The sequence below is a fragment of the Nicotiana attenuata genome, chromosome 10, assembly GCF_001879085.1.
Source record: "Nicotiana attenuata strain UT chromosome 10, NIATTr2, whole genome shotgun sequence".
Taxonomy (NCBI): domain Eukaryota; kingdom Viridiplantae; phylum Streptophyta; class Magnoliopsida; order Solanales; family Solanaceae; genus Nicotiana; species Nicotiana attenuata.
In genome coordinates this window covers 44,255,897-44,270,379 of record NC_031998.1, presented here as the reverse complement: position 1 = coordinate 44,270,379, position 14,483 = coordinate 44,255,897, and the positions used below count along the sequence as shown (strand labels likewise).

Here is a 14,483-nt window from a genome sequence, read left to right as displayed (position 1 = left end):
AACTCACGAGACATATCTTTCTTAAAAGCTTCAAACAAACTTGGGTTATTACCCGTAAAAATAAGATCATCAACATAAAGACAAACAAGCAAGATATCTCCATTAGTATGAACTTTAAGGTAAAGAGCATATTCATGGAGACAAAGAGTAAACCCATTATCTTGAAAATACTTGTCGATGCAACTATTCCATACTCGTGGGGCTTGCTTTAATCCATATAAAGCTTTCTTCAACCGCAACACTTTATCTTCATGGTTTTTGACCACGAAGCCCAATGGTTGTTCAACATAGACTTCTTCTTCAAGACAGCCATTCAAGAAGGCTGACTTGACATCTAGTTGATGGATATTCCACTTCATTTGCGCCGCCAAAGAGATCAGCAAACGAATCGTCTCCATGCGGGCAACTGGTGCATAGACTTCTTCATAGTCAATGCCTTGCCTTTGCTTGTAGCCTTTAGCCACAAGTCGTGCCTTGTATTTCTCCACATCTCCATCAGCATTCTTCTTTATTTTGTATACCCATTTCACTCCAATTGCTCGATGACCCTTGGGAAGAGTTGTTAACTCCCAAGTGTTGTTCTTCTCTATTGACTCAATCTCCTCCTCCATGGCTTGTCTCCACTTTTTGTTTCTAACAGCTTCATCAAAGTTCATTGGTTCACTGTCAGCAAAGAGACAACATAAAAAATCAAATTAGTAACTTCTTCTGTATCCTCATAAAGCTCTTGAATACTCCTTGTCCTTTGCGGTTGTTTATTTGAACTTTCTTGAGAAGAGGGAGATGCAACATTGGTTGGAGAAGGAGGTGGAGTTGTATCCTGCACAGGTTCCAAGGTCTCTGGTTCTTCTTCATCACCAAAATATGAAAGAAAATCATATGAAGTTTCTTCCTGAGCTTCCCAATCCCATGCCAATTCTTCATCAAATTCAACATCGCGACTTACCACCACCTTACCACATCTTGGGTTGTATAACTTGTATCCTTTTGAACTCGTATCATAGCCAACAAACACATGTTTCACACTTCGATCGTCAAGCTTCGCTCTCCTTTGCTGTGGCACATGAGCATATGCTATGCTCCCAAAGATTCTCAAGTGTTTGACACTTGGCTTTCTTCCACTCCATGCTTCTTAAGGCATTTGATCTCTTACATTTCCTGTTGGAGACCTGTTGTTCAAATAAACTGCACAAGAAACAGCTTCGGCCCAAAATTCCTTGAGCATACTTTTAGCTTTCAACATACATCGAGCCATATTAAGAATCGTTCGATTCTTTCTCTCTGCAACTCCATTTTGTTGGGGTGAATAAGGTACCGTTAGAGGGCGACGAATTCCATGAGACTGACAAAAGTCATTAAATTCGTTTGAAGTGAATTCGCCTCCTCTATCGGACCTTAGAGCTTTAATTTCATGGCCACTTTCTTTCTCAACAAGTACTTTGAAATTTTTAAAAGCAGCAAAAGCTTCAGATTTTCGGTTCAAGAAATAAACCCAAGTCTTTCTACTAAAGTCATCAATGAAAAGCAGAAAGTATCTACTTTTACCAAAAGAAGGTGGATTGATTGGTCCACACACATCAGTGTGAACAAGCTGTAGCGGCTTGGTTGATTTTGACATGGCCTCCTTTGGAAAACTCCTCCTGGCATGTTTTCCAAGAAGACAAGCTTCACACAGTTGATTTGGATGGTTTATTGATGGTATCCCATGTACCATGTTCTTTTCTCCCATTGATTTGAGCGCTTCAAAATTCAAGTGCCCAAATCGCATGTGCCAACACCATGATTCATCTTGCACATTAGCCTTCAAACACTTTGCATCAATTGTTTTAAGATTCAGAGAAAAAAATCTATTCTTTGCCATATGCACTTTTACAATTAGAATTCCTCTTGAATCTCTAAGCCAAAGATGCATATTTTTCATGTGGATGTCATATTCCTTTTCAAAAAGTTGGCCCAAACTCAAAATATTACTTTTTAATTTTGGCACATAATAAACATTTTGAATTAGTTTGTGACTACCATCTTTACAGGAGATCAGAATCGTACCTATCCCTTCGATTTGAATCTTCGAGGTATCTCCAAAAGACACATTATCTCTCACCGTTTTGTTGATCTCCACAAACTTTTCTTTGCATCCACACATATGATTGCTTACTCCATTGTCCAAATACCACGAGCTGCAATCATCCCTGTCTTCTTCCTTGAGTGCCAGCAATAACGTTGACTCATCTTCTTCTTTCTTGTCGTCAACAAGGTTAGCTTTCTCTTCAACAATGCTACGACATTCCCAAGAGTAATGACCAAATTTATGATAATTATAGCACTCAAGTTTTGATTTGTCATACCTTTGTTCATTATTTTCTTGATAGTAGCCACGTCCTCTTCCTCCTCTATGTCCATGACCACGACCTCTGAATGTTTGGTGGATTTTAGCTTCATTGCTGAAGTTGTTACCGTTACTTCTTCCTCGTCCATGACCGCCACGGCCTTGTCTTCGTCCATTCCCTCGATAGCTTTTTTCACCTCCATAATCCTTGAAGGATGCCTGAGTTTTAAGAAGTTGCTCCAATGGCACTTCTTGTCTCCTCTTGATCTTTTCTTCATGGGCCTGTAAAGAACCCTCCAATTGCTCCACCATCATTGAGTCTAAATCTTTAGACTCTTTAATAGCACATACCACAAAATCGAATTTAGGTGTTAAAGTGCGAAGGATCTTTTCTACCACACGGACATCTTTTATGTCCTCCCCGTATCTTCTTAATTGATTCACAACAGCCTTCACTTTTGAACAATAATCCGAAATGCATTCGGATTCTTTCATTTTTAAAACTTCAAAATCAGCCCTTAGAGTTTGAAGTTTTACCTTCCTCACCTTGTCAACTCCTTGAAGAGAATTTTGTAAAATCTCCCAAGCTTCCTTTGAGGCGGTAGCATCTGCCACCTTCTCAAACATGGCATCATCCAAACATTGGTGGATGAGCATGAGGGCTTGTTGATCCTTCTTCCTTGTCTTTGCCAAGACATCTTTTTCATTTTGAGGCAGAGCTTCCTCATTATTGGGTTTTGCATACCCTCTATCTACGATTTCCCACACATCCTGGGAGCCTAGAATGACTTTCATACGTAGACACCATTTCTCATAATTATCTTTTGTGAGACGGGGATATTGAAAAGACAGCGGACCATTACTCGCCATGGCTCTGATACCACTTTGTTGGGAATGAAAAAATAATATCCCGCCCAGGAATAATATCCACCGTAAATAACAATAACACAAGAGAGTAACAACGGCACCAAATATTTTAACGGGGTAAAATACAATACCCGAGCAGAGCAATATTACTACTATAATATTACAGCTTAGTAGTGTCAAGAGACTACTACAACTTCGAAAGAGATAACACTCTTTATTTTAAACACCTCACTACAATATTACTCCCACTCACTATTTTAGATATATTTAATATATAATCCACAGACTACAATCTGTGGATTACTCTCTCTACGCTCTATTGCGCTCTCTGATTTGGTGTGTTTGAATGAACGAACAAAGCTCTTATTTATAGGAGTGAATGACCGCCCATAGAACCAATCAGGAGATTGGATTTCATATGCAAGTTGCATATTGCAATTTGCAAATCTAAAACCAAATCTGTTACAAAACCAATTTGATAGATCCGCCTACCTTTCCTTTTGTTTAGCCAATATTGTTTATTCTTTCTTTATTCTTTTTGTTTCTTTTAAATTTAAATGGGTCCCACAAAAATTATGTAATATAAATATTGCTAATTAAAAAGTCATAATAAAAATAAACATAATCTAAAAGTACTAAGTCATGCTAAAATAAGTAGACTAATAAGGGAGTATTAATTAAATGACTAAACGCTAAAGAAAAAATATAAATAGGTTATGCATTTTTATCTAAATTATTGCAAACAAAAAATAGATATTCAATAAATTCTCGTTAGTAGTATTGAATTGAATGTTTTTTGTTAGCATTAGTATTGACTTGATTTTGGTTTGGGCTTTTGTTAACATTATTTAATTTACTAATATTAATGGCTATAAAACTTATTGGAACATTCAAAAGTTCTAAGTCCAACCTTGATACCTTAAAAGATAAAATTATGAATTTTTTTTACAAAATATTCCAAATTACATCACAATAGGCATATTTATATATTAAATATATCTAAAATTTCTATATATTTAATGTCGGGTTAGTTTGGTTTCAGTTGACTTTCTTTAGTTCAAACCAAACCAAACCAATTATGGTCGGATTTTTTTTTTCTAGTACCAAACCAAATCAAACCAAACCATAGTCGAGTTTTTTTTCTCAGTTGACTCGGATTATCGGGTTGGTGCGGTTTGTCGGTTTCCTTTGTACACCCCTAGCTGTAATATAATTGTAGTTTCTTTTACCACCATGGTATGATCCCTCTTCTCATTCCAAATCCTTTAGATTGGGATAGTTGCCTTCGGGCTCTGCACTTCACAATAAAAAATTCTACCTCGGCCTAGTAAACCACTGGCAACAACTGAAGTAGTTGTATATGAGATCAAAGTAACATAAAACAATGACATGCATTAAACCAAATTTCCATGTCCAAAACGGAAATAAACAATTGTTCAACAAATATAATGTAGACTGGACTTAAAAAGGAAAACAACATAAATGTTATCACAGCAACGAACACTTAAAACAACGACATAATGGTGTTCCAAAATGATCAAAGATGCTTGAAACCGTGATTGAAAAGCAACTCATGATTCTCAATCCCAAAGTCATTATGCTCAATCTGACCGAGTAGAAAGGCGTTTGGATCGTAAAATCCCTTGACGTGTTGGTCATCAAGAAAGCTAACTTCATGGTGTGAGAAAATGTCGAACTTATCAATGTTGACCAAGGTTTGAGCAACATCTTCTTCAACTTTTCTTTCTTCTTTAGAACCATTCTCTTCAATAGGAATTAGACCCTTGTTTCCATCTGTAGCTTCATTCACAGTTTTGGCCCCTTCTTTTGCTTTGTCCATTTCCTTTTGAGGAACAACTTCATGCATACCAAAGTTTCCAATGCTTCCACTATTTCCTCCAAGTTCAAATAATGTGCGTGAACCCCACATGACCTGGTTGTGATTTCCTGCAAATTTCATGACCAAATATCAAAAATAAAATCTTATCATCTCTGATGAATATAATTTATATATCTGACAGTATAAAAATTTTTTACACTATCACGTTTAAAATTGTGAAAACGAATTAGTAACGTTTACTTATCATAAAGATTTACCTATATTTAGCTTGTAATCACATGATTATCTACTATTTTTTAATGGAAGGTGCACATTATCTAATCCATTTGTTAAGATCATTTTTTCTAGGAAAAATTACCTCCATATAGAGAAAACTCAGCGGCAATCTCATCAGCTCTGGCCTGGTTAACGATCATTTCTACTTCACCTTTTTCTTCTACTACATAGTTGTTTGCTTGATCAGCATTCTCATGAATAGCTTTGCTTCCCTCGTCTTCTTTTTCTACCTTCTTGTCATGAGCAGCTTCAACGGGATCAAAATTTACAGACATTCCAAAATTCCCTTCGATTTGTAAGGAAAACGAAAAAAATGGTCATTCCTCGTAGCTAAATATTTTGATTATATAAAAAGTAACAAACACTATAGATGCATACAGATAGTTCTTGTGGCTTATCGAATGCTTTTGTTAGAACTAGCAGATCTTTTGACTAATCAAGGATTTTTATTTTTTTAGTAATATCTCGGGTTGACGCTGTAATTGTCGGAGTGCAAATATTAGTAGTTGATGCATAGTATTATATAAGATATTTTCTTTTGCGATGAAAAATAAAGAATGTGTTTGTGACGAGCATGCATGCAAGGTGTTACATACCTGATAGTGTAAAAAAGTTACACTATCAATGTAGTTTAAAATTACACTAAACGTATCATTTTTAATTACCATGCTAATCAGTTAATGCTTATCATAAAGATTTACCTATAATTATTTTGCTATCACATGTTTGTGTACTATTTTTTACGCTGAAGGTTCACGTTCTTGTGATTTATCTAATGCATTTGTTAAGATCAGTTTTTCTAGGAAAAATTACCTCCATATAGAGAAAACTCAGCGGCAATCTCATCAGCTTTGGCCTGGTTAACAATCATTTCTACTTCACCTTTTTCTTCTACTACATAATTGTTTGCTTGATCAGCATTCTCATGAATAGGTTTGCTCCCCTCTTCTTCTTTGTCTACTTTCTTGTCATGAGCAGCTTCAATGCGACCAAAATTTACAGACATTCCAAAATTCCCTTCGATTTGTAAGGAAAACAAAAGAAATGGTCATCAGTTAATGCTTATCATAAAGATTTACCTATAATTATCTTGCTATCACATGATTGTGTACTGTTTTTTACGCCGAAGGTTCACATTCTTGTGATTTATCTAATGCATTTGTTAAGATCAGTTTTTCTTGGCGAAATTACCTTCGTATAGAGAAAACGCAGTGGCCACCGCATCAGTTTTAGCCAGGCTAACGAACATTTCTTCTTCACCCTTTTCTTCTACTACATAATTGTTTTCTTCACCAGCATTCTCATCATGAATAGCTTTGCTCACCTCTTCTTCTTTGTCTACTTTCTTGTCTTGAGCAGCTTCAATGGGATCACAATTTGCAGAAATTCCAAAATTCCCTAATTATGTTAGGAAAACAAAAATAAGGTCATCCCTTGTAGCTAAAGATTTTGATTATGTAACAAATACTATAATAGATGCATTCACTAATTATATAGTTCTTGTGGCTTATAGAATGCATATTAATATATAACATAGTTTCTTTTTCTAGGTAAAATTACCTTCAAATAGAGAAAACTCAGCAGCCACCGCATCAGTTTTAGCCAGGCTAACGATCATTTCTTCTTCGCCTTTTTCTTCATCAGCATTCTCATGAATAGCTTTGCTCCCCTCTTCTTCTTTGTCTACTTTCTTGTCATGAACAGCTTCATTGGGATCAAAATTTGCAGACATTCCGAAATTCCCTACGATTTGTAAGGGAAAAAAAAAAAAGTTATCCCTTGTAGCTAATGGTTTTAATTGTGCAAAAATAACAAAATGCAAATAATAGTACTTGATGCATATTACTGTATACTCTCTCCATTCCAGTTTATGTGAACCTGTTTGACTGTGCATAGAGTTTAAGAAAAATAAAGTCTTTTGAAATTTGTGGTCCTAAACAAGTCAAAAAGGGGTCCAGAGTATTTGTGTGGTTATAACAGTTTCTCATTAAGGGTAGAATGGTAAGTTTAAGCTAAATTGTTTTCAAATTTAGAAATGAGTCATTCTTTTGTTGAAGTGGAACGGAGGGAGTAACATATTTTCTTTTTGCTCTAAACATAAAGAATGTATTTGTGAAGAGCATGCATGGTGAAACTACCTTCAGTATATGGGAATTGAGTGGGCAACTCTTCATTTTTTGCCAAGCCTACAACCACTTCGTCGTCACGTTTCTCTTCAAATGCAGAAACCTCTTTGCCATTTGTATTACCTTGCACGATCTTGGCCCCCTCATTTTCTATGTCTGCTTCCTTCTGGGGAAAAACTTCATAGCAATCCAAGTTTGCAGCAAAGTTTTTACTCTTCTCTTCTTGAAATAATGGTGGCATGTTGAGAGCATCAATGGAAACATTAGAGGAAGAAGCCTTGTCGAATTTCTCAAGTTTCAAAGGACTTGGACTTTTAGTCACTACAAAAAATGATGACTCATTAATACAACTACAAAAGATAATGATCATTTAATAGCTAATAATTTTGCTGATGAAAATAGAACACAAACTAATGTTCTTGTGTGCGTGTTTTATTTAAGGTCTTCTGTGCTATTTTTTACTAATCTCCTATGAAAAGTGGGAAGGGAAGTCTTAGAGCAACGACAAAAGTTGTTTTCGTGTGATCTATAGCTCACGCGTTCGAGCCGTGGAATGATCAGCCGCTGATGCTTGTATCAGGATAGGCCTACATCACACCCCTTGGGGTCCAGCCCTTCCCCGAACCATGCGAGAATACAGGATACTTTGTGTACCGGGCTGCCCTATGAATAGTGTTGATATAACTAAAATATTATTTGTAAATATGACTATAAAACCAAATCTCCCTTGAAGTTTCACGTACTTGACTGAAATAAATTTTTTGGCTTATCAAATGCATCTTTAAAAGTAGTACTCCCTCCGTTTCATATTATATAAAGTACTCTGACGGAGTTTAAGAAAAAAGAAGAAGACTTTTGAAACTTGTGGTCTTAAAAGCTTAAGGGGTAAAAAGTTTGTGGGGCCATGACATTTGTGTGGCTATAAAAACTTCTCATTAAGGGTAAATGGGTAAAATGAAAGAGTTTAAAGTTGAATTATTTTCAAATTTAGAAATGTATCATTTGTTTTGGAACAGACTAAAAAGGAAAATACCTCATTTAATATGAAACGGAGGGAGTATTCACAAACAAATTACCTTCAATGTGCAACTCCTTATTTTTTGCCGAGCGCAAAGCCACTATGTGGATATCTTCTTTCCACCCATCTGTATTCCCTTGCACAATCTTGATGCCCTCATTTTCTTTGTCTGCTTCTTTCTGGGGAAAAATTTCATAGCAATCCAAGTCTGCAGCAAAGCTTTCACTCTTCTCTTCTTGAAATAATGGTGGCATGTTGAGAGCATCAATGGAAATATTAGAGGAAGAAGCCTTGTCGAATTTCTCAAGTTTCGAAGGACTTGGACTTTTACTCACTACAAAAATTGATGACTCGTTAATTAATACAACTAACAAAAGGTAATGATCATATAATATAGCTAATAATTTTGCTGATGAAAATATAACACAAACTAGAATTCTTGTGTGCGTGTTTTATTTAAGGTCTTCTGTGCTATTTATTTTTCACTGATCTCAAAGGGTGATATAACTAAAATAACATTAGTATAAATGACTACAAAACCAAAACTCCCGTTTCACATACTAGACCGAACTGAAATAATATTTGTTGCTTATCAAATGCATTTTTTAAAAGTAGTATATATTCACAAAGAAATTACCTTGAGCTTCCTTCTGGGGAACAACTTCAACGGCATACAACTTCTTAGAGCTTCCAATTTCTCCATTTTGAAACAATAATGGCGCGGGGATTGGATCCACGGGGAGATTGGAAGACGATGGCTTATAAAATCTCTTACGATTCGAAGGTTTTTTACTAGTTGACCCTGCAAATCAAGCCCATTTAGATAGATTAAGTAGACTAAACAAAGTACAACAACAACAACAAACTCAATTTGATCCCAACATGTGGGGTCTGGGGAAGATAGTTTGTACGCAGACCTTACCCCCTGCCTAATGCAGGTAGAGAGGCTGTTTTCAATAGACCCTCGGCTCAAGAATAGGAAGAGAGAAGCAAGGAAGGAAGAAAAATGAAAGAGAAAAAGTGAGAGATAAAGGATAAGTAGTATCAAATAATGCAAAAACGCTTACCCTTTGAATGAACCTTCTTGGATTTATCCGCATTGTTGTGGCGATTACCTAGGTTACGAAGATTGTTGTATGCCATAACTAAAAAAATTCTATTTTTATCTGGTTTCTCTGGTGTGGATTTGCTTTCTATTATAGCTTCTTCAGCACTGCTCTTTTGAATTTTCACTGCAGACTCACTGCTCTCCGAGTTTGAAGATTCTAACTTTCTTTTGTTGGAGGCTGTTTCTGAAGCCTCTCCGACCTATAGTTTTATTAACATATATAGTGTTAATTATAAGCATAAAGTAAAGTAAAAAATCAAACAATATTTATAAGAGTTTAATTTATTTACATCACCGGTGTAAGTAACTTTTGCACCATTAGGCCAACTTAATAAACTACCTGTTATAGCAGTTTTATTTTCAAGATTACAATCCGGCATTTCTAGAAAGCTTACCTATATATAACCTTTATGTTAGGAGGATGGGGTAAAAATTCTTTACACTTGAGGGTCGTTTGGTTAAGAAACAAGTTATCTCAGGATTAATTATTCAGGATTAATTATTTCAGGATTAGTCATCCCGGAATTGTTATCCCACCCTCCTGTATTAGAGGTAAAAATAACACTACAATCCCGGGATAACTAATTCCGGAATTAATTATACTGCGATTTGTCTCAACCAAACGTGGGATAAACTCATTTCAAATTTAATCAAGGGATTAATTGTTTCTTATCTCTCGTACCAAACGAGCCCTTACGGATAACTTAAACTCTACTTGTAATAACTCATTTAATGTAACTGCTTACCACAAACTCGGTTGCTACATTCTCTTCTTTGTTTTGATTATCCGAGTTCATGAGGTTGTTGTATGCAATCGCACCAGGCTTTTCGGTCACCATCGCTTTATTTCCAACAAGCAGTTCACTACTACTGCCCTTTTGTTTCTTTGCTGCAGGTTCTTTCTCTGAGCTTGAAGATTGTGCTTTTCTTTTCTTGGTGTGTTGCTCAACCTTAATTAGTTTAATCAAAATACTGTTGTAAGAATTGTGTAACAATATAATAAAGAAAGTTTAACTTTGTAAAATATTTCATAGCTTACCCTAAACTCTTTTACTTCATTGGTTTCTGGATCTACTTCTACCTTCAGTTTCTCGAAACCCTTGAATATGAACCTTCTTACATCCGCCACAGACCGGCATTCGGCATTTCTTTTCTCATGGTAGTAAAACTGCAACACAACAAGGTTTTTCTTAAGATTACAATTATAATTAATACAATATTATTAGTATAAAATTAGAAGTTTGATTCTTCATTTTCTTGATTTATCTTTTTGTTATAGCGTCTAGTGAATTAAAACAAAAGTCTAATTAAGTTCTATGCACTGACAATAAACTTAGTTACCGTATCGCAATGTCCATTTGGACGTTGTCTTGTTTCAGCAGTCCATCCAAGCAGTATGTCATTGTATTTGCTATTGAGTCCAAATGGATCGTTTGGTTGTTCTCCCGTCTATAATTCAGAGTACATAACAAAGTATTTAACAACATTAATATTTGTGTTATAAATATGACAAAGTTTTAAGAAAAAATTGAAATTTACAAAATCTTAAAAACCAAATGTACTAACCTTATTCAATTTTACTGTATAAGTGTTAGCTTCGCTTTCTGAAGGTAGAATTATGAAGCTAACAGGAGTGTAGCCTAAGACTTGAGCATTAACCAACCTTCTCTTCCTCGTAGTGAGTTGCTGAGGAGTTACTGGCTCATTCTGCAATAGAAAAATTGTAATCTAAAATATTTGATTGCTACATACACTAATTATCTGGAAAATGATAGCCCTAATTCGAGTGTAATAGACAAACTAATTAATACAACAACAAAAACAGACCCACTAGTTTCCCACAAGTGGAGTATGGGGAGAGTAAAATGTTCGCAACCTTACCTCGAAAAATTGGCTCCTTTACTGATTTGTGACAATACATATGAGAATGCAAAAATAATGTAATAAAATGGTACTGTATGAAATATATAATCGCACAACATGCCAATGGAAAAATAAATCTAAAGATCATAAAATAAATCACTAAACAACAATCAAATAATAATAATAATAATAATAATAATAATAATAATAATAATAATAATAATAATAATAATAATAATAATAATAATAAATAAATAAATAAATAAATAAATAAAATCATAACCGACTGACCAATATTGTTTGCTCAATCGCTTGAGATATCAGAAGGAGAGAATTAGGCTCTTGTGGTTCCTGTGGCTGTGGTGTAGAAGTTGATGCGTGCTGTAAAAACAAATCTTTATTATATATTGGAATAAACATAAATTGAAATTATCATGATGTAAACTAAAAATGATCAATTCATTAAATTTCATAACCAAATATTATGGACAGAATACATTTTTTGACAGCACCTTCAACCTAAATTATACTACAATAAAGAATTTATTTATATGTACACACCCATGTACACTAAGTACAATTAAAATCTTGTATCTACCTCTAACTTTACCTCGAAGAGAAAAAAGTTTGAAAAAATAAATTTCTACAAAATTTAACAAATATAAAATGACAAAACAATTGCACAAAGTCTCCTTAAGTATTTATGAGGGGTAATACATACAAAAGAGAACACGTAAGATGTGTCTTAAGAATTAATGAAAGACAAAATTACCTTTAAATGTTGTTGAACTAGATGTGCTTGCACTTATGACCTTTAGTTGGTCAATTAACTTTATTTATAACGCAAAAAGTGTAATTATTGTTTTTACTTAAGATCATTTTAAATCAAATAACAAATGTGTAGATTGCATCATCAAGGCATACTAGTTATTTAGATAATCTGATAGATTCTTGTAATATTGCATTAGTATTTGATAAAACTCCACAAACAAATCTAGCGTTGATGTTAGGATACGACCCTTTAACAAAAACAATGTAAAAGAAGAAAAGAACCCTAACTACAAGTAAATCTATTCTTATCTTTGTTTTTAATAAAATAGAAAATTGAATTTACTATTGTTTTAGATCTGATATATCATGTGCTTGTTTATCTGATAAATAAACATTAATCGGGGAATAACAAAATTAATTAAAGAAACTGTTTATTTCTTTTTATAATAATGTGATTGCTCGCCATCTTTTTGACAGACAAAAAAATATATGCAAAAAAAATAAAGAGAAAATATTTTGGCTAATTCCTTTGCTATTTTTGTTTTTTCTTTTCCAAATAACCAATTCCTGTTTGGATTGGAAAAAACTTTCAAAAATAGCTTCCGGAAAAATAAAAATAAAGACCGGCGGATGTTTTTAAAATAAAATTCTCTAAAATCAAACCCAAAATGAGGCATAAATATATTGATAAAATTTGTCAAAATAAAATCTATATATGCACCTCTAAAATTGTTTTCTATAAGCTAAACTGACAAAAGGAAAAACAAAAACATACCCAAGTGGCACCAACGTGTATAGAAATGCCCCCCCACACACACACACACACAAAAAAACACATACACACACGGACACATATAGATATAAGACCTTTGGATTTATATATAATTTTATATGTTTTATTTTCTTTGCCATTTCCTGTTTAGATTAGAAAAAACTCTCAAAAAAATTCCGACAAATTAAAAATAAATTAGAGACCTTTTGGATGTACATAAAATTTTGTTCTCTGAAAATCAAAACCAACAAAAAAATGAGGCATCAGGATTAAGATAATTTTGTCCAAATAAAATCCATATATGCAACAAACTATTCCTCTAAAATTGGTTTACACACACAAGCACATATAGATATAAGATAATAAAACGTAAAGCACAAAGCAAGAGAACGAAAAGGAATAAGTTGTAGTAGTATTACTGTTGTTATCGCAACATCCTCCAGTGGATGACTTGATTCTCCAGACGGTACTAACACCCATTTTGAGATATCATGAGCTTTTTGTTTCCCATCATCCTGAAAAAAAAGTTACAAAATAATTATTAAAATTTTATATCAAGTTCTCTAGAATTTTGTCTTATTTAAATTTATGACAGTAATTAATTTACATAATTCATAACAACTCCTGCTATGTTTTTCTCTAAAATGCCAATCGACGTTTGATTTTGCAACCATTTCTTATAAAGAAAAACCAAGAAAACCGTTTTCTTTGTGTAAGAAAACTTTTTCTAAGAAAAATAATTCCCAAAAAAATTGTCCAAACGATCTAAGTACTTTTACGGAATGCATCTTATTAATTCTTTATCTATACAGAACACATAAAAAATTCACTTTTGAAAGAAGAGTCTTAATTGGTGGACAACGTACCATGATTTTAGCGAAATTGATTGGGACATAAGGAATTAAATCACGACAGTTGTTAATTCCTGAAGAAGCCATTTTCTCTATAAGCAAGAGAAAATTTACTAAAGGGACTCAAAAATATTGAAAAACAGTGTGGTTTGAGGACTGGTTTATAGGGAGATATATATAGCTAAAATTGAGAAAAGGTGCCTTTTGAAGATTTGGATGCAATTAGTTGACAGATTACTCTTTTAGTAGGACATTCACCACATTAGGACAATTCTTTACAAGAAATTGGCCAATTTTTGAATAGTTGTTTTTAGTGATATGGTTATCTGTTAGATTCTTTTAATATACTTCTGTAGATGTGATCATAATTAATCCATGTAACTATTACCATTATCAACAATGTCAATTTGGTCTAACAATTAATTATTAAACAAATATGACTTATTTTACCGTTGCAATTAGAATTATGCCTAAATTGCATCGATTCTGATATTTTAGACATTTACATGTTAACAAGTTACTAGTAGAAGCACCTGTAGAAGAACTTACAATGTGAGGCTTGCAAAAGCAAATCCATAACGATTTGGGTAAGCTTTTTAATAATATATATATATATATATATATATATATATATATATATATATATATATATATATATACATGCT

At 33.7% G+C, this 14,483-nt stretch overlaps 1 protein-coding gene across 1 annotated transcript; it reads right to left on the bottom strand.

Annotated features, from left to right (window-relative positions):
• Positions 4,655–13,905, bottom strand: LOC109233762. The gene is made up of 16 exons (XM_019399626.1): positions 13,834–13,905; positions 13,387–13,482; positions 11,716–11,805; positions 11,128–11,268; positions 10,903–11,010; positions 10,601–10,729; positions 10,308–10,511; positions 9,521–9,761; positions 9,091–9,255; positions 8,512–8,787; positions 7,448–7,756; positions 6,870–7,052; positions 6,501–6,707; positions 6,123–6,326; positions 5,392–5,595; positions 4,655–5,140 (listed from the first exon to the last, which is right to left on the bottom strand). Exons 1-16 carry the CDS (start codon positions 13,903–13,905, stop codon positions 4,731–4,733), a joined length of 3,039 nt encoding a protein of 1,012 aa, XP_019255171.1. The 3' UTR covers positions 4,655–4,730.

What these genes read in the sequence shown, in the direction of transcription:
- LOC109233762 (XM_019399626.1), bottom strand. Translation starts at nt 13,905, where the DNA reads ATGGCTTCTTCAGGAATTAACAACTGTCGTGATTTAATTCCTTATGTC. An exon ending in TCAATTTCGCTAAAATCATG is followed by an intron (nt 13,483 to 13,833) that starts GTACGTTGTCCA and finishes CTTTTTTTTCAG; the next exon opens with GATGATGGGAAACAAAAAGC. An exon ending in CAAGAAGGTTCATTCAAAGG is followed by an intron (nt 9,256 to 9,520) that starts GTAAGCGTTTTT and finishes CTTGATTTGCAG; the next exon opens with GGTCAACTAGTAAAAAACCT.